The sequence below is a fragment of the Corapipo altera genome, unplaced genomic scaffold, assembly GCF_003945725.1.
Source record: "Corapipo altera isolate COAL_440 unplaced genomic scaffold, ASM394572v1 23, whole genome shotgun sequence".
Classification (NCBI taxonomy): domain Eukaryota; kingdom Metazoa; phylum Chordata; class Aves; order Passeriformes; family Pipridae; genus Corapipo; species Corapipo altera.
Window position 1 is genome coordinate 567,164 of NW_020884878.1, and position 20,348 is coordinate 587,511.

The 20,348-nt window shown below is 39.1% G+C and overlaps 1 protein-coding gene across 6 annotated transcripts in view; it reads right to left on the reverse strand.

The window, feature by feature from the left end:
* CUNH14orf39 (chromosome unknown C14orf39 homolog) overlaps positions 1-18,624 on the reverse strand; it is a 33,388-nt gene extending 14,764 nt beyond the window's left edge. The window contains exons 1-10 of one of the 6 annotated variants that reach the window (XM_027638211.1): positions 17,130-17,445; positions 16,272-16,340; positions 14,478-14,534; positions 14,043-14,099; positions 11,139-11,265; positions 6,745-6,834; positions 2,784-2,968; positions 2,283-2,325; positions 1,741-1,861; positions 502-596 (exon numbers count right to left, since the gene is read on the reverse strand). In XM_027638211.1, coding sequence (XP_027494012.1) covers positions 502-596; positions 1,741-1,861; positions 2,283-2,325; positions 2,784-2,968; positions 6,745-6,834; positions 11,139-11,265; positions 14,043-14,099; positions 14,478-14,526 — 767 coding nt within the window. In that variant the 5' untranslated portion in view covers positions 14,527-14,534; positions 16,272-16,340; positions 17,130-17,445. Of the gene's footprint in view, positions 1-501; positions 597-1,740; positions 1,862-2,282; positions 2,326-2,783; positions 2,969-6,744; positions 6,835-11,138; positions 11,266-14,042; positions 14,100-14,477; positions 14,535-16,271; positions 16,341-17,015; positions 17,446-17,561; positions 18,021-18,226 lie in introns of those variants that run through there. The other 5 variants (XM_027638214.1, XM_027638213.1, XM_027638209.1 and 2 more) reach the window with 5 other exon arrangements.
* Between the last annotated feature and the right edge of the window lie 1,724 nt (positions 18,625-20,348).

The window sequence follows — 20,348 nt, forward strand, 5'->3', positions numbered from 1 at the left end:
GCCTAATTTACTAAGCCATTAATCCTGTCTATGAAACTTTCACTCATGCTTGTTTTTGAGAACTAAATTAAGAGTTAAATTTCTGAAGTAGTTCAGAGGTGAAGACAACTGACTTGTGGAACCCTGACTCTTTTCCCCAAATATGCATTTAATAGAGTTGATGTATTTTATCTCTGACTGCACAGTCACTGTAGTTGCATTCAGAACTTGTAACACTACTCATACAGATTTCTCAGAGTAGCTGAGGAGCAAAGGTTTCTACAAAATACTTTAGAATAGTATATTTTTGGATACATTGAGCTTCCAAAAATCAAAATTTGCCACCATCTTAATCCCCAGAAATATAAAACTTTTAAAATTGCATAATTAAATCACATTATCAGGGTTAGAGGAGCTTGCCACTCCATTTTTAGCAACAATCTGTGTTTTGTAGTACTCTCTGTGCAATGCTGAGATACTACTCTGAATAAAAGCAAGGAAAAAAATAACTTTGAAGTGTACCTTTCTTTAAACTCCTCTGGTTTCTCGAGACTTTTTTGATTTTTTCCTTCAGTCATTTCAGAGTTATCTTGATCTTCTGTAGCCGCTTCACGTCTCTTAAAAGATGAAGAAAAAATAGCATAAAAAATTGACAAAATTTTAAATATTACAGCTGTGTGCTACAAAAGTTTTCTAAACCTGACAAATCACTGCACAGTAGTAGAGTTTTTGCAGCCAAGACATTCTGAAGAAATAAATAGAACAAGGTTAAAGAGAGGAACTCCCACGTTTGCTCCAGTTCTTACAGTTTTGGAACATGGGCACTGCACATCTGTTCAGAACCTGGAGCTCCCTTACAAAGCTATAAGCAAATTCACCTCATCCCTTCTCTACTGTGTGTTTATACAGCACACACCACCTCAGGAACTTTAGTCTATGACTCTGTGTGTCAAACAGGATCACTAAATATTAAATAGAAAACCAGAAGACACCACCTGTGCACAACATGCTTCTAGCAGCACAAGGCAGTAAATGGAGTCCTTGATCAGCTGGTCCAGAGGTAAAAGCACCCAGATGAAATGCTATAAAAAATTACTAAACCTTTACAAGATTGGCCTACTGGGCTACTCAGGCTTAAAACAGACCTTTTAAGGTCTGCACTGATAAAATCCCTTTTATTTATTGAAGATCATCCCTTTGAAATCAGTGCTTCTTCCAGTCAGTGGAACTGTATTGATCCCCCTGTCTAAAATCAGCCAGTTTTACCTCTGAGGGTTATATACCCACACATTTATTTGGGGGGGGGGGGGAAAGAAGAAAAGAAAAAAAAAGAAGGAAAGCGGGAATTTGCATTATTCTTGTTGTAAAGCATATTTAGTCAAACACAAACCCTTAAAAACCAGTAGGGCCTGTGAAAGCTGTACACTCAAGCCCTGGGGCTCACTAAGGAGTGTCCCTGCACTGTTTTCAAGTGTCTTTTCTTGAGATGACACCAAAAAGTCCTCGTGACACAGTGACTTGACAGGAACTCTGGCATAGGCTGAGGTCAACAGAAAGCAAGCTTTGAGAGCCTTTACATTCATGGACCCCTCTTCTCTAAGAAAACATACGTGATGCTATAGAAACATAAGACTGGAATCATCCTCTTGGCCTGTGTGCCTGAAAATACACTACTTTTTTTGTGTGTGTCAGAAAATATAACGGCAGCATGTATAACTGCATAACGTGGATTTCTAGAAAATCAAATTAAAATACAGTTACCTTTTCTAAAGAACCAATCTTCATTTCTAATTCTCCTGCTTCTTTTTTCAGTTTGACGAGTTCTTGTGCAGCAACAGTGGCAAGATGTAACATTTCCTGTGTTTTTTGCTTCGAAGATGCACTTTCATGTTATGGAATATATATGTGAACAACAGGCTTTTTTTTTTTTTCTGGCAAGGGATACCACCAGATCTCTGACCCCTCTGTGCCATAAGTGCAAATGCCAGAGGTGCAGAAAGCTCTGACAAATCTACATTTCTTTGCCAAATCTTCAAATCTAACTTCAATTAACCTTCTCCTAAACAAAGAATTTTCATGGATATGTTATTAAATTAAATTTTTTATTCTCTCTCTGGAAAATGCTCCCATAAATTTAAACTGAAGTGTATTATTTGACCTCCAATTTTCTCACAGAGAAATGCTGATGCTGCCACTCTAAAGATAAACATATAAATAATTAATCTTTTCTAATAGAAAGTTGTGAAAGGTAAATTTTAACTTTTTTCCCTGCTAACTGTGTAAACATTGCAAATAAAGGATACATGTGTACAGCCCAATCATTTACAGATTTAAAAGGAACAGCCTCTGCAGAAATAAAATTTAATTTCTGAACATTAATTAACAAACCTAATTTTCTTAACAAATATAAGATAAATTAATAGATCAGGAGCACTTTACTTAGTATAGATAACCGAAATTGCAGTGTGACAGTAATGCCATTAACTTGCCCTAAAAAGATACTAAAATTAAATTTAAAATTCTGAGAGCCTCGAACTAAAGGATTCTTAGAACATTTTTACCCCAAGAACCCCAATGACAAACCTCTCCCCATTACATTTGGGGTTTGGAGAAAGGAATATTACCATATATACTCCAAATTTTTCATCGCTACAGATTTTTTTCCTAAAAATAGTGTAACACAAAGAATATATTTTATTAGCTTAAAGGAAACTGTGGAAAATGAGAGGATTTCTGTATGGCACCTTTAATGTGCAGTGCACTGCCAACAGGCTTCAGTGTAAAAGCATTGATAAGAGCAGTACCCAGATCCAAGCAAGCGTCTTCCTTCCATTTGTATTTTTTCCAGTGTTTCAAAACTCTCTTTTGGATTTCTTCAACTTCCTCCTTTTTTCTGTAATTCCTCTGGGCAAGAGCAGTCTCTGCATATTTTTTGCGGTGTTCCTCCAAAACCTCCTTATACTGGGTTATGCAATCCTCATACATTTTCCTATAAAAATATGCACGTAATTTAATTTTTTTTTCACACAAAGTCATTGTTCATAAGGAAAAAAACTTTTAGTTTATGGCATCAGCTCTGATGTCCTAGGGAAAAAAAAAAAAAGTTGGATTATATTTAATATGCCACTCTTTGGTTTTATTTTTTATTTTCTAGCTATTTTCAAGGAATACTATGTTGTATGTAAAAAAGAATACAGTTGTGATGTAAAAACCAGTCAAACCTCACTGTTCTGAAAGGAATGCAGACCATGGCACTTTCAAAGTCAGCCTGGTAGATGACAAACATATTTTTTGCCATGTAATTATCATGAAACTCACTTCAGGACAAAACCTCTGCTGCTGTTTATTGGCACAACTCCCTCAGTTTCAGTGGAACTGTATCAAACTTACAGTTAAAGAGAATTTGGCCAAACATCCCATATTTAGAGCAGCCTGATGCACCACTGGACTAAGAGCTGCCTCCAAGGAGATGCTGAGTAATCTCTGTCTGACTCAGGGAAGCCTTAAGCACACATATGACTCACACTAAAACAATAGGACTGTTCACACTTAAGGTTAAGCAAACACTTAAATGTTTAAATGGCAAAGAGCCAGAATGCTCAGCTTCTTACAGGGCTGCCCTGTAAATTAATGTTACACTAATATAATTTCACTGGCATCATGTGAGCACACAGCTATGAGTTACTAAGGTAGGTAACATCAATTAATGTTCATGACATTCTTAAAACTCTCAATCAGCTTTTTAAAAAATTATACCGTAAAAACTAACAAATACCAGAAGTAATAGGGTGCAACTCATCACATAAAGCAGAAAAATTTAGGCATGTGCAAAATACATAATAAGAGTGGGGTGGTGAGTGTTTCTGCAGATGGCAGGTGTTAATAAAGAGGTATCACAGCTGGGTGTAAATTACTCAGGAAAAATGTTTGAAGTAGTGACAATTTCTTAAGACCACTATATTATGGATGGTCATAAATACTGCTCTGTGAGAAAAAGATTTTGGGAAAAGAATATGAAGTTAATAAAGAGGTTAATAAATGAGGTATGTTAATAAAGAGGTATCACAGCTACAGATATCCAGCATATACTGTTAACACTAAACAGTCATTTAATTGGGAAAGAAATAATACACAGAGTTCCTTGATATTACAATAGGTTAATATAAAAACACAGAAGGTAAAGGAAATGTCATCCTGTAGGAAAAGGTTAGGTGAGCAATACAGAGGGACAAATTTTAAAATATTAAGTTATTAGTACACCCATAGATTAGCAAGAAATTCCTTTATGGAAAAAATTATGGTTCATAACAGCAGGTAAAGCCAGAGAGCCATCTCTTTACCTGCCCCACGAATAAAGGCTGCATTAAGGAACAGCTCTCTCTGCTTGCAAAGCAGACAGTATTTCTCTCTAAGGAACACATTTTACCTCAAACTTTTACTAATCACTTAATTGCAGCAGGACTGAAAGGCTGCATTTGTCAGTCCTGGCTGCCCACTGGCAACCCCAGACAATGGAAGAGAGAAAAACTTGTGTCCGAACTCAGTGCTAGAAAATTCTGCCCTTACGAAAGGAAAACAAAAGTCACAGGACAAAAAACAGGAAGATTTTAATTTTCAAGTCAAACTACACTCCAGGTACCAGTTCCTGTTAAACTGATTGAAGTTCAATACACTTTAGGGGGAAGAAGTGGTAGGTCAACACTGTGAAACCTAGGAATTGACACTTCCCAAAATTCACAGAGAAAATTACACTGATCTATCTGTTTTTCTACACAAGTGGTCTCAGGAATCTAAGTTTCTTGATTTACTTGATATTTCTGTATACTGTACAAAATTTCCCAGGTATGAAAGATGAAAAAGATTCAATTCTATTTAATTAAATAAATGCTACAAAACTAGCTGAGGAAAAAAAATTTGCAAATATACAATTTAGAATGCATTACAAATAAATTTAAACAATATAAATAAGTAAAATAATTTGTTGTAGCAGATAACATTTCAAGCTTCTGAATATAATCCTAAAACTTTATATTCTTTTCCCAAAATCTATTTTTCTCATATTAATATTTAGGGCCATATATAGTGTAGTAGTCTTAAGAAATTGCCACTGCTTTTAATATTTTTCCTAAATAATTTACATCTTACAGTTTGTGCAGATAACACAGAAGTATTTAGAATTCACATTAAAGTCATTAGAAAAAGTTTTGTTCTAATTGCAATGGGAAAGGGGCAGTGCTCACAAACCCCCTAAACATTATGTAGGTGGCAATTTATTTCTCTTTCCTTCTTCAGATCACTTCTTTCAGGACAAACTTCCAGTTCATATGAGCATTCTTCTATGTTCTTGAAACCAACAACAATGAAAAAACGTGGAACGTTTGTAAAACCTCCATAAGTGCCTAATTAAACACAAACTGATCTGCCCATCTTTTAAAAACATCTTTCCATCTAAAGAAGCATGTCCTGAGTGCCCACAACTCCCAGGCTGAAAAGCACATTCAGCTCATCAAGTTCGAAATATACTGATTTTTCTTCCTAATTTAAATATTTAGAATTTGCTGAATGCACATTTAGCTGACTTGAGCACATCATCAAATGCTTCAGTGCAGAGGGATTGTATTTGAGGAAAAGTTTTGAAAAATATATGAGTTAAATTCATTTCATGATTTATAGTCATGATGTCTTATAATTAAGCTTAGGAAAACAGATCAAACACTTTCATGTTGGAATTGAAACTAGTTATCTAAAGAAGCAATTTAAAAGTAATGCTTCTTTGGCTTGTCAGCTCAAATTAGTGAAAGCCAAAATGGCTTAATCATATACTCATAGAAAGCCAATTTAACCTTATTTTTCACCAAATTTAGAGCTCTGAACAGGAAGAAGACAGATAAGCTACTAACTGAGTTAATTAAAGGCTATCAGGCACGCTATTTCTGCTGTCTTGGACAACTGGCACAAAGAACAGTTACAAAAGACCCGAAGCCAACATTTTAAATCACCTAAATTTGGGACTCTAAACTGGTATTTAGATATCTAGAGGGGTCTGCTGTGACTTTTGCACTGCAGGGCTAAGGAGCCTCCTCCCCCTCACGTGCAGATCAGTGAAGGTGAGCAGCCTCTCTAAAATGAGACTCTGTTTTACTCTTTTAAACAAAACTTTGGAGGGTTACTTTGGCACAGCACATTTGGAACCTTTCAGTGAAAATCTTCAGGGACTGCTCTTGATTTCACTGAATGTAGCAGCTACATTGCACAATTCCTAATTTCTTTTGATTGCAGAGTATAATTAATGAAGATGAAACACGTTTCAGTAAGTGAGATGACACTTACTGAACAGAACTGCATTTGCATGCTTTGTGTTTATTTTGAAAAATATACAGCAGTACACAAAAACTTGGTTTGTACATTCTAATAATCATATACAGTTCATATTCCAAAATAAAGAAAAGCATGAAACTGTCTGAATGCTTCTAATTGTTAGCTGAAAAAAATTGTCTTTACTTCTTGAGCTTTTCTTCAAACAGTAGGCAATTGAACAATGTTCTGAAAAATTGTAATGGGCATTTGGGAAGCAACTGAAGAATCCATATTGTATCCTATTCCATTGGTAACTACAAAATAAGATATGACCTCATAATAATGTAAGCCAAAAAATCCTTTTAGTTATTCAGTCACTCATCCTGTAAAGTTTACAAGAAGTTGTGATGCAGACAGCTGGGTTTAGTCAGGTTAATAAGAAACCTCATCTCACATGACCACAGATACCTCTCATTTTCTGTAGCTTCCTCTAAAGCTTCAAGTTCATTTTTCACATATTCTTCATGTTTGCTAAGAATTTTATAGGTGGGCTTCCAACTGTGGAGAAAGTTAAAAAAAAAAATAGAAAGCATATTAGGGGTCTTTTCTAATAAAAAGCCATTCAAAAAATAAGATGTCAAGCTACTTCAGTAGCTTACTAGAACAAATAATTCATTAATGTTTTGAAAGTCAAACATAAATGGGTTTAGTACAGAAGTCTTTCACGTGCATACATTTATTTTGTTAAGATTGTAAAACTGCAAATTCATGAAAATAGATATATAAAAATAATTAAGAAAGATTACAAAGCAGTTTTTAAGGAATTAATGGAATGGGCTTCACACAGTTTTTTGGAGTCTAGTGCTAAGCAATGAGGCATCTAAATTCACTTATTAGGTACTCAGCAGAGCACCATGAGTAAATCCTTTAGATATGTACAATCTTCTTGTTGGAGATGCCCAGAAATTCATTCTTCATTCTCATCAGTATCAGCAACACCCATCCCATACCTAAATGCAAGCAGCAGCCACAAACAGAATTTCCTCCATTTGCTAAGCAAGTGCTGCTCAGAAAACACCAAAGTGATTTTCCTAGAGCAGGATGCTGTGGAAGGCACTGAAAGCACAGCAGCTTTGTGGAATACTTACCACTACTAAACTAACAGTACTTTTTCAACACCCAGGTACTAGAGATACCTCTTCCTTGGATGTTGGGAATATTAGAAAGAGAGACAGATAGACTTTCTGATTCGAGTGAAATTCAGATGTGAACTTTAGGAGAGGTATATAAAAAGGCTTTTGAAAAGAAAGAATCCTGCCTGAAAAAAAAAAAAATAGTGTAAGGAGCATGTGAACAGGCTGGGCTGGAGTGGGACAGAGGTCCTACTGCCAAGGAAAAGAAATTACATGCTCCCTCCTAGAAAAAATTAGCATACCCTCTCTCTAGCCAGGACTTAAAGGGATCTATATATTCAGCCTTAGTCCAGAATATAAGCTGTCCTAGGCAGCACTAACACCTACAGTGAAGTTTGAGAGCAGCTGTCTGTCCTAGCAGATGCACACAGAACCCCCAGTTTTAGGAACACATACATAAATATAGCATCAAAGCTAAATGTTGAAGAAATAGAAGGAAAAATCCATTAGGACTGACGAGACTAAGTGAATCTGGAGCAGCAGAGATACATGAACAAAGAGGAGGGGAGAAATGGCAATACAGAACAGGGCTGCAATTGAAAAAAGCAAATAATTCAGAGAGCAGCTGAGGACATACAGCTCACTTTGCACTGCATAGCCATGAGTAGGGTAAGTAAAGGGCATTTTGGGATACGAATGTGCCCCATGGTTCAAAGCTGGAGGGTTTGTGACATCCCATCACACAAAGTAGGAACGTCCATTTGAACAATCTCTCCAAAGGTAGAATAAAACAGAGGCTTCAGTAACAGCTGACTTACTGCAATCTCCATCAAGGAAATAAGTAAAGAGCAAAGACCTGGCAATTAATTTGCTGAACTGAAGTCAAATATTCTTGAATTCCAGGTGATGAGACAACACAAAACACAACCAACATTTATAACAGCAGTAAAGTTTGTCAACAAAACAGCTCATTGAGGAATGAGAGCCTCCTTCAGGAAATTTAGCACTGTCAGCACAAAGTGCTTGACACCACTGGTGATTGAAAATGTAATTACAAAAATGTTACTTCGCCATATCTACTGCAAATGCAACAGAAAGCTGAATTTCTAAAGGGTCAGATTTTTAAAAAAGCAGAAACCAACATACTTATATAAAAATGTGCTGGCACACCAACACTGTGATCTTCTTCTACTCAGAAGCCCCCATGCCTTTCTTTGGAGGAAAAAGTATCCAAGAGATATAAAAGTCAAAAAGCTTTTATTAATCAGAGTACAAACCATGTTTACATGTGTTCACATCTACTCTGTAGACATAGAAAAAGCACATAGTACAAGGACACTGGTTTGTGAGCACAACAAGGTGTGCAGGATTCAAGTAGCTCATCTATCAGATTGCTAAATGCATCACTGTTTCAGGGATCACATCACATTTATGTGTCCTTCCTTTCATCAGCCAGGGTATAAAGAAAAATCTTTGTCCACACTAATCTGCAAGCAATAAAATTATCCTGTCATTTGGTAGTTTGGCTAGAGGGACAAGACAATGATTTCTTTTCCAAACTAACAGCATTCTGAGTTCATCTGGCTTTTTTTCTTATTACGTTTTTTTATTTTTCCATGAAATCTCACCATCCTTGCACCCAAATTTAAAAATTGTAAGAGAAACAATAAAATTGGAATAGGTTCCACCAGCAGTATTTCACTACTTCTTACTGCTCTGGGATCAACAGTTTGAATCATTCAAGAAACTAAATATTAGCAAAATGTCATCACTTGTCTAAAAACATATGTTTCATTTGGCTCATTTTGTGCCAGTTCTTTGTTACATAGACCAATATGGATTTCTTTAAGAAAACACGGTATTATTCCAATATATCTGTCTCATATATCATATTTTCTATAGACTTGCTGAATATAAGAATCCTTTATTTTGTTCAAAGTCTTCAAATCTGCTTCAATACACTCATGATCATGTCTAGTAACCCAGACAAAACAGTTTCTTTGAGAGCTCTATTGAGCATCGCTGGCAATTAGTCAGCTGAGAGGGTGATTGTGACTCCAAAACAATATTTGAATTTGCAAAACCAACATTAGAATCATGTCCAGTATAGATGGAGTGTCAACTAGAATAAATTTTGGAAGTTTAGGATGATTCTACTGTGTAAGTGCTCTAATTGTCTGATCTTACAACTAGGGCTTGTTTATTGCAGTTTTCAGTGTGTCGTTAAATGACATTTCCAATAATTTAAGACACAAAGTCTCTACTCTTCTGCAAGCATTGTCCTTCTATGAATACATGTATTCATTAATGAGTCACTTCTCATTTTCAGTCTCTTTACACTAATGCCATTAATTATTCTTTGTAGGACTTGAGCCAAGACCCAGTGAATTCAACGATTAAAATTTAGATCAGATCCTTAGTTCTACCCGTAATTTTTTAATCCATTTTTTTTTTATTTCATTTGCATCATTTAACAGTTTGTGATTTGCAAAAAAGATATCAAAGGAAGTGGTGTGAGTAGTTTCATAAACTTACATAAGTGTTCATTTTATCCTCCATTGGGGGCAAGAATGTGATGGAAAAATGGAATTTTCTTGTCAAGGTCAAATTTTTTCCTAACCCTTTTTATGATAAAGCTACAAACAAGTATGGTGTGGTTATCCATTCAAACAGCCAGCCACTACAACCACTTCATTCACTAATGATTTCATTCTTTCTTCTGTTTTCTGAGGGTTCAAAATAAAACCAGAAAGGACCCTAATGCCATCTTTACTTCCCTCTTTGTGTTAGAAACACCCACACTCTCCATTCACATCCAAAAAAAAAAAAAAAATTCAAATGTATGTTATATTTTTATTGAATACTTACCTTTAGATATAGAATTGCAAGAAAACGAAAGAGAATTTGCCAAGAAATCATCACTTCAGCTGCTGAGGAACTAGAAAGATTGTGGAGAGATGAACACTGGGGTGGATTTTATCACCTGGGCCAAACCCTCTGTAGAGTCAAATACAGATTTGCCTTTTTAGCTACCCCTACAAACACCTGAGATTTCCATTTCTGAAAACAAAACATTATGTGTCAGGAAGAATAAACTCCTTGCAGACAAATTGCTTCTTGAAAAGCTTCTAATTACTAAGATCCAAAAGTGATCTGCATCCAAAACTTGCACTGATAGTCTGACACAAAAATTTATGTAAAGAAAAGTGTGAAGAGCAGCCCATTGCATTCTCCAAAAGAGTGTGCCTGGGAGAACAATTCTGCAGCATGGAGCAAAAATGATACTAAAATCTGCTAATAGAAGCACACAAACATGTGTCAGGAAGACTTTTTTTTTTAAGAGTATTCTTAGTGTTGTTCAAATTTGACAGAGCTCAGATGCGTCCAAATATAGAAAAATTATGTTTCTATTACCTTACTACATAAATACTTCAGCAGGCTGCAAAAACAGTACCTATGATCTCTGAAAACTGCTGATTCTAATAAAAAAACTAATCTAAAGTTAAATGTAGTCTGATTTTCTTTGATTAACTTTCTCAGGGGACGGGTAATACTGCAATTTTTTTTACTTAAGATTTACAGTTTGAAAAAAAATAGGGGAATCCTAAAGTTTTCTTTTACACCACTCCTGTCAGAACACACACACACACACACATATTTTTCCATTACTTCCCCACTGACTTCCTTATTGCCAGGCATAGCTCAGAGTCCAGCCTAAACTGTACTTACACATTACAGTTCTTCTTACTGCTCTCATGTTGCTTTTTCAAATCAGCTACTTCCTCATTGCCATTCTTTATATTTTCCTCCAACTTAGCAATTTTATCCTTTTTTTCTGCCAATTCTGCAGTATATGCTAAAATTAAAAAAATAAAAAAGTAAACATTCAACAGATCCATGAAATAAAAAGTCTACACTCAGAATTACTAAAAATGTCTTCCAAAATACTTTATCTCCATAGCCCCAGGTGAGTGGACAGTCTACAATTAAGCAAAGCAACAACAAAGTGAGTCAAAACTTCGGGAGTTTCAGCTGCGTGGTGAGTACCTTTGTTATCATCTAATATCATGAGATTGACTTTGGGAGAAAAAGTAATTATTTGTGCTGCTTCTGAATCCCACTCTGTAGAAAAGTGAAGTAACAACTAGTGGCAGAAAGCAAAGCACTCTGAACAGTTAGAGCTGAGCTGTTGCAGCCCTCAGTATCTGCAGACACTGTAAGAAGCACACAGGGAAACCAAGGTAAAGGCACTTTGCCCTCCTGAATGTTTCCAACTGAGGAGACCGATTGAAATACAAAAGTTGCTAAAGATAAATGTCTCTTTGTTGTGTTTTAGGAATGGTATTCCCCAGTTTAGTGTTCCCTCTGAAACATTTCAAACCACCTCCTTCTCCCTAAAGAAAGGTATAAAATAACCTGGAGTCCTGGCCATGCCCCTTCTGACTATGGCAAAAATTAACCCTGTCCTGGCTGGAACCAGGACACTCTTCCAAACATTTGTTTTCTCTTACAGAAGTCCAGAAACCCAAACGTTTTGAATGGGAAAGCTGACTACAAGAAAGGAAAAATAAAAACATCACTAAAGGCATATAAGTAATTAGCAGAAAACAGAAACAGATAAAATAAAATAAAAAGGAATTTTACTCAAGGTGCATGATACATTAATACAGGACACAGGTTAATTAATAAAAAAAGCTTTCTAATGACAAATTCTCAAGGACTTTGATATTTGTGGAGATGCTGAAGGCAAACTCTTAATTCTGCCTTTTCTGAGAGCAGACAGCTGATAACACTTTCTGAGTGAGTGGTTAGGAGAGAATCCATGTTGTTGAACATGCCCAGTTCTCTTTCACAAGTAAAAGCTGTGAGAGCCATCGTGCCTGCTCTCCTTGCAATGGAATGAGCACAGCTTGGTGCACTTCATTTTTCTCTGTGTTTCTTATTTCTTTTTTTTTTTCATACAAGCTTCCACAAATCATCCCTTGCTATCACTGCCACCCTGAAGCACTAAATGCCAGAGTAGGTGACCCTAGATGGAATTCAATCACACACGTGTATGTGGCAGTATCCCTTAGATGACTTTTTGAGATTTACCAAGATATAAGTATATTAAAATATGCACCTAACATTTCATTTAGAATTTTCTAGAGATGAGCACCTCTGTGATTTGTTCAACTCACCCTTTGCTTTCACAAGGATCTGGTGGGTGAGATCCATCTCACCCAACTTTTCAGTGCAGGCACCTACTTCAGAACTAGACACCCATGGCTGCAGCTACATTCAGCAGAGACAAGCTGACATTTTTAAAGCTTACTTTACCTAACCTACTTTAAAATCTTTCTTCAGGATAAGATAAATCACACCCTAAAAGTGCCTTTTCCCTCCACTGGAAAGAAAGGGACTGTAGCCAAATAGCCTGATGAATCTCACACCAACAGTCCGAGGCTGAATGCTACAGCTGTTCCTCTGCCAAGTAATACTCACACAGGGACAAAATTACAGCAGTGTCACTATTTTTTGGTAAGTTTTTGAAAGATTTAACCCAAACTGTTAAAAGCCTGAGTGTTGGCTGTGAGTTTACAGATATTTAGGCATCTCTGAACTGAACACAAGCAGCTATGCCATGTTACTACATAGCCTTTGGATTTTCCCTAAGAACAGGACCATTTACCCTAAGCCTGCATAAATGTTAAGAAAAACCTCAAGTCTATGGTTCAATTATGTGACTGAAGAGTTAAACCAGACCTCTAGATGTGCCAGATTTAGTGTTACAGGGGTTTTTATGTTTAAGATGTTTCAATTTCATAATGACAATCTTCTTAATGAATAAGTACTTGCTCGGGCATATCAGCGAAGATCATTAGAAATGTTATAATCAAAAAGAACACCCATTAGACCAGAATTCTCTCTTATTCTTTTTCTTGGAGGTTATGAGCTTCAATATCTACCTATGAAGTACCAGTGGTGAGGACAGATGTGGTAGAGAAACTATTCTCCAGACATTCCTATAGGTTAGTACATAGTAGCACGGTTAAAAAAAGCCAGTGTGTAAGTCCTGGGGGTGTGTGGAAATTTGATGTGGAGCAAGATTTTTCCCTTTGGGTTTACTGTTTTGAATTTCAAATGAAATAACCAGCTGCTTAATTGCAAAAAAAAAAAAAAAGGAACTACCAGGCTTGAGTAGGTAGCAGCAACTGAGAGAACTTTCATTATTTGAAGCAAACAGAAAGAGAGAAGAGGCAGTGAGGCAGAGGTCCAAATCTGGAAAGAACAAAAAACATGCAGAAAGAAAGGGAGGCAAGTGGCAGATGCATTGAGCAAGCACAGCTGAATCAAAGAGCTGCCAGTGACTGTGAGGAGCTGCAGAGTCGGAGCAGGAAATGGCGCAGCATGAAACTGGCTGCCCGTGAGGCAGCTGAACGGCGTCGGCTAAAAGTCGTGAGCAAAAGCAAAGTCTGCTGGGGAGAATGAGCAAGTATTGATGGCAAAAGATGAGGCAGGGTGAGAGCAGGACACGGGACAGCTCTCATTGTTCAGCTTGCTTCCGTCCCCGAGACACAGAACATGTCCCAAGACCAGTGAAACAAAATCAGTGTTCAGAATGCAATAAAATGATAATTTATCACTACTCACAATTTATCTGTTGATTCACACGTTCCTTGGCAAAAGAACGTTGTTCTACCTGGAAAGCTTAAGAAGAAAATTAACCCATATATATATATATATATTTATATATATATACACACATATATATAAATACATATATAGACATATATAGACATATATATGAGTTGAGCTGTGAAACAAACATATGCTGTGCAGCATTAATTGCACAAACTCTGGTTAACAATTATTTTAACAAAATATCTAAATAGCAATTTTACTATTAAATAGCTGTTACTACCCCTCTCCATAACCTCCAAGCTAGCAAAACGTTATGTAGGCAAAGATCAAAATCTTAATATTATACATTTACTTGAAGTTAATACAACTGTTTAAAGCAGAAAACATCATTACATGCACTGCATTAGTAATTATTAATTAAAAATATATGATATAACGACCTACCAAGCTCGACCAGAAGTTTGCCCAAGTTGGTCAAAAGTTCGTCACTCATTGTGTAAACTACAAAAGGAAAATGCAGTTCAGGGATTTACACAGTCAAAAGCCTTATTGATGCAATAAACAAGTCAAAATTGCAAGACAATACCACACATTTTAACATAAAAGAGAGAAAAAAATAGTTTTAACTGCATTTGAATCACTGCCTAAACCGTATTAGTGGAACCAAGTTTCTCACTGATAGTAGTAAGGGACTCAATAAAAGTCTAAACCACAGCTTGGAAAAAAGGAGGTTTATAATTTAGGTGAAGCGCTGCTCCTGGAGCAGTTCTACGTTTGAGAGGCTTAATGTTCTTAGAGGCATGAAGGATGCAGGAAAAGATGTTTGTGTGCAAAATGTGTAGCCTGTAGTCCAGCTGGTTACTAAGCCTATGGACTGCAGCGCTGGTGATGGAAAAGCTCCTTAACCCTCCTGCACACTCCTCCCGTGTAATCGCAAAGTATATTTGAATCAGAAGGTGTAAATATGTTCAGTGCGATTAAAGACAGAACTCGCATACAACAGAAAGTAGATTGATTACAAATTCACTGTTCTGTTTGCATAGTGCTGCTGGGTGCAGAAATTCAGTGATGGGGTTTTTAAACAGATGGGGAATAATGAGTTTTCTAAACAGGATGCAAACACGGTTTATCAGAACGCACTGGATGCAGCTCGTTAGCTCAGGTACATTAACATTAGCCAAGTTATCTGATACTTAACTGTCTCCACAGCACAGTGAAAGAAGCAAAGCCACGACAAACCGGTGATGAGGATGAGATCCTAATCCAGGATAAAGTAGAACAGAAAACAACTGCAGAATTTAACTAAAGTGGCATTAAGGCTACATCCTGCAGCGCTGAGACTGTGGAAGAGGGAGGGGACGGGGGGGAGCGTTTAAAATGCTGAATGTTTGACAGAAATGAATTTGTCTAATAGTTAAGGGAGGATGAGAACACCTAATCCAAGTGACCAGATTAGCACAGGCTGCGATAAAAACTCCGAGAAACAGATAATAGTTTTACCAAATGTATTTAGAAGATTGAAATCCTAGTTCCTAGTGCCTGGAAACACATGAGATAAAAAATAAAAAAAATCTTCTGAAAATACTAAGAAAAATACTAAGGAATACTCAAGCCACAGGTCAATGCAGAATATTTTTGCTTTTACACGATGCAAAAGAAAATCTGAAGTAATTCCTTTGGATTAAAAAAAAATAGTTTGGAGCATGTATTAAAAATCTGTTCTCTAGAAACAGTTTAACAATGTTTGCTAATTGTTTTCCTGACACTTCCCATAAAAACTGCAAGATATTGGGGCAAGGAAATTCTATTCATTGGTTTATGAGCTGAACACAAAGTTCATCAATACGGCAGACTCTATAGCTGTGTATTATTAAGATAGAGACTATTATATCACCGCTTAAACAATTACAAATAATTTTATCTTTTGAATATTTTCGTAGAAGAGAGAAACAGAACTACAGTGATTTTTCAAAATTATTTACTGCAATTTTACAATACAATTTATGAAAAGTGTTGAAGAAAATAGTGCTTCTGAAAGCATGAATATGTAAAATACTTCTTATTCTATTATTAACTTGTTATTGTTAAAATGAAGTAACTAACTGCAAATGACAAATGCTATTCTGTGCTGTGAATTAAGAGGATACAGGTGTCACTAGTAGAAAGGACTGAGAGATTCAATGGCACTGGTAATACAAACGGTGTTTGGGGGTTTTAAAAACAGTAGTTATTACCAGCCTGAAACAATTTTTGGACAACTGATGTCTTCCAGGATTTGGCTGGAGCAAAGACTGATCCTTGGACCTACTGCAGAAAAGTAGCATCAAACCATTATTCAACTCAGGATGACAAATTCAGAGGAAATTCTCATATATGGCTGATACTTTTGTAGAAGATAAACATATAACCCACAAGACTAGGTAAAACAGCTTCAAACCGCATCTGTTATTTCTAATGGGGCTATTCAGAACGCTGCCAGGTGAAAAATATTATTTTGCATCGCACGTTTTTGCACCGCATTAATGTAATTATAGGGAATTCAATTGCGGCAATAAAGTTTCGTATGTTACAAGACTGTACTGGATGAAGAACCCACAAGCAAAGTGCTGATGGAGTCTGTAGCCATTACAGCACTAACATTAATGCCACTTCTCAGTAAACCCATCCGACAACAGCCATTTCTGGGTTCTTCATTAAAAGGTGGAAAATACCCATAATCTGTGAGGTAAATATCTTCCTTAAAATCCAAGGCTCAATTCTACCAATTGTAGGCTGTGAAACGGTATTAATTCCTGTTGTCTTTATATAAGAAATTTTCATTCCGGCGAGGCTCTTTTGAGAGCAAACCGTGTTTCTCCCGTGCTATTCATTACTGTTTACGACTGTAAAGAGACTGGTTATTTGATTCTTCATGAAATTTTGTGGAGTTCACATTTCTAGACTAACTTTTCATCTCAACTGAAAAAAAAAATTGAAATGTACTTCATTTTAATGTATATGCTACTCTGCCTCTTTTTTGCCACACCGTTTTCGGAACCCTGTGAGGAGACCTGAACATCCACTGGATTGCCACATTTCACTTGGTCCGGCACATACCAAACAAAAGGCTATTGCTGCAGATTATTCTCTTAAGTCCTGGGATTTAAAAATTAAAACTATTTTTTGTCAAAAGAAGTGTGGGGAAACCCCTACCCTGTGGGATACCACGGGGGCTGAGGAGCAGCGCCACAAAATGGCGGCGCGAGAAGCGGGGAGCGAGTCCCTCACGGCGGAGGGGGAGGACGGGGCGGTCAGGGGTCCCCTCTGCAGTTTGGGGGCCAACAGCACTGGGGAAGTGACCAGAACGTGGTGACCCCTTCCCTCGCCACAAGGGAAAGGGCGAGGAGCCGTCCAGAGCCTCACTGAAAGGCCGCCAGAGGAAGGAGTAGGAGCACCCCTCGCCCCCCCTCCGAAAACTGGGGAGACTTCCCCACATCTCTGGGGCATCTCAGCCCCTTCAAAGGGTGCAGAGAAGGCGGCAGGTATCACCTTGTCACCTCCACGCCCTACCGGAGGTGGTGGGAGCCAGGGCTGGCTGTGGGGCAAGCCCGGAGCAGGTTCAGCCGCCAGGCGAAGGGGCCGAGGCCGCTCACGCAGCAGGTGAACGGGCGGTTCCCGGAGGGGCTCACGGGCCGCAGCGCTGCGCTCCCTCAGGGACACATCGGCGGGGAGCCTGTCCCCCAGAAACCGCCCTCTTGCTTTAACAGCGGGAGTTATGAGGGAAAGACCAACATTTCTGAGGGCTTCGGGTGAAAAGCGATGAGGATGCTCCATCTACCGGGAGCAGCGCGCAGGAGGGGCGGGAGCCGGGTGGGGAGAGGAGGCAGCGTCGCTGGAACGGGGCATCGCCTGGAAACCTACTGGAGAGGGTTAATTACACACGTACGCACTCCGGGATGTGGCACAAAAATAAGAAGGTGCAGAATGTAACTTGCTTTATCCACCCTCCAGGTCCCACGCGTGGGAGATCTGACCCAGCTTGTGGGAGATCTGCCCAAATCTTCCTTCCCTCTTTCCCTCACGGGCCCGGCCCTCGGACAGTTTAAAAGGGCGCTAAAAACCATTAAGAAACAGTTTGAAGAGCACTAAAGGCATCTCCCTTCTCCTCCCGGAGCAGCTTCACACTGAGGATGCTGCGGAATGCCGCCGCTCACCTCAGCACAACCTGCGCTCACAAAATTGGGCGCGTTTATTTATTTATCGATGTGCAGTATTACAAGGCAAAAATGCAGAGCCCGGGCACGGAAGAAACTAGAACATGATGCTTCCTTCCACGCTGCGGTAGCCACGGGGGTTTTTCGCCCCTCCCGTTGAGATTACTGAGGCAGAGGATGGATTTAAGACTATCAATAAGAAAGAGAAAATAAATTGGAGGGGAGGGTACAAGGCGGAGGGAAAACAATGGAATTGATGAAACAAGGGAGGAGAGGAAAATGGAACAGGACTAAAGAGACGAACAGAAAAGTCTCTGCCACCCGCAGTCCTGGTGTTGGTCAGATGCGATGCTTCTTTCAGAACAGTCAATTCAACCAACAAGAAACGCAGCTTCAAAGACAAATAGCTGACCTACCCGCCTTCAGGGCAGAGATGAGGAGGGGAAAGAAAAAAGCGAGAGAGAGGGAAATAGAAAGAGAGGCATGTTCTTTTGGTAGTCAGATGTCTGCGGCCTCTGCTCCGTGCACACTGCTGGTGGCGGGGCTCCGTCCTTTCTAGGACCATCTCCCACCTTATCTCCTTGCCCGTGGCGAAAGCCACCTCCTTGTCCTGCTCCCCAGAGACACTCTAATTCCTAGATGCCTCTTGGGCTCTGCAGCTGCTGCTTTGCAACCGGTCTTCCCAAATCATTGGATGTTCTTCCAAGGAGAAGTTGCTCCAAAGCTTTGTCCTGCCTTAAAGACTCTTAGAGATCCCCCAACCTTCTAGAAATGGGAATCTAACAGCATAGCAGCAGGTAACTTCACTGATGGTCATTAACACCTCCCGGTGTCCCGGTAATTTAAGCAGTGGTGCCAAGGGAGGCTGAGGTTCCCACAGATCCAGGCACCCCAATTCACCCGGAAGGTGGTCAGTCAGTTCAATAGGCTTTGGATAAAGCCCACAGGGACTTCCTGGTTAAATCCCCCTAAGGACTGTCCCCACCTGGACTTGTCAGGGCCCAGGAGCTCCTTTACCCATTTCTTTATTACAAGAACTCCCGTCCGAGGTTATCGCTCTGCACCCACCTGCTGCGTCTCGCTAATTCCACCTTGTTTGTTTTTTCCTTCTTGCCTACAGAAAAAAACCTCAACCAAAGCCACAAACAAACATTTTCATTACCGACGGCAAGCAGGAAGGACTCTTTCATAGTATTATCTCTAATCAATGATGAATGGGTTGCACTACTCTGAAAAGAGATATAGTCAATTCGGGGATCACAAAGGGCTCCCAAACCCACTCCCTCTCGCTGTCAGACCCCCCAGGTCCATCACTCCCCATCTCAGTGGGCTCCACGCCCCTCTCCTGTGGTTCTGGCGGCTCCCCCCAGTTCCGATTGCCGCTTCTCCAGCTGATGGAGAGGGCAAAGAAACCCCCAGAGAGGACAAGGCACCCCAGTGCACCCAGCAGCACATATTATCGAGTTTGAGAAGGTCTCTGGAGACACCCCACCGAATCCCTGCCGAAGAAAGCAGGGAAGCTTCGCTGCCTAATTATCGGGATAAGGAGTGGAAAGTTGTTGTCCTCATGAAGCTGCTCGGGTATAAACGTGCTCCCTGAAGCAGCGCTGCAGTGCCGGAGCCCAAGCAAATGCCAACCTTCACCCATGGCCCCAGTCCTGTTTCCGAGCCCGGGGTGGTGCCTGACTCCCACATGGTACCCAAATCTAGGAAGGAGCTCACTCACAAGAAAAGAGGGACCCTGTTTCCCTAGTAGCCTTCATCCATAGCGAGTCACCTCCAGGAAGGGCTGGAGCTCAGTGCCAGCATCCAGACCAGCCGGGATACAATATTTGTCCTGGAGTCAGCCCCGGGAGCATTTAGGCACGACACTACCTCAGGGTATCTAACCCTGGTTCTTCACCTCCCCCAAACATGCAAATTGTCCCCATTTCTACTCTCTGCTAAATAAGTTTTGGTGACAACTCTCGTCTCCATCCTGGAGGACCTGAATGTATTTGAAGGACTTGAATGGAAAAGGAAAAGGAAAAGGAAAAGGAAAAGGAAAAAGAAAAGGAAAAGGAAAAGGAAAAGGAAAAGGAAAGGAAAGGAAAGGAAAGGAAAGGAAAGGAAAGGAAAGGAA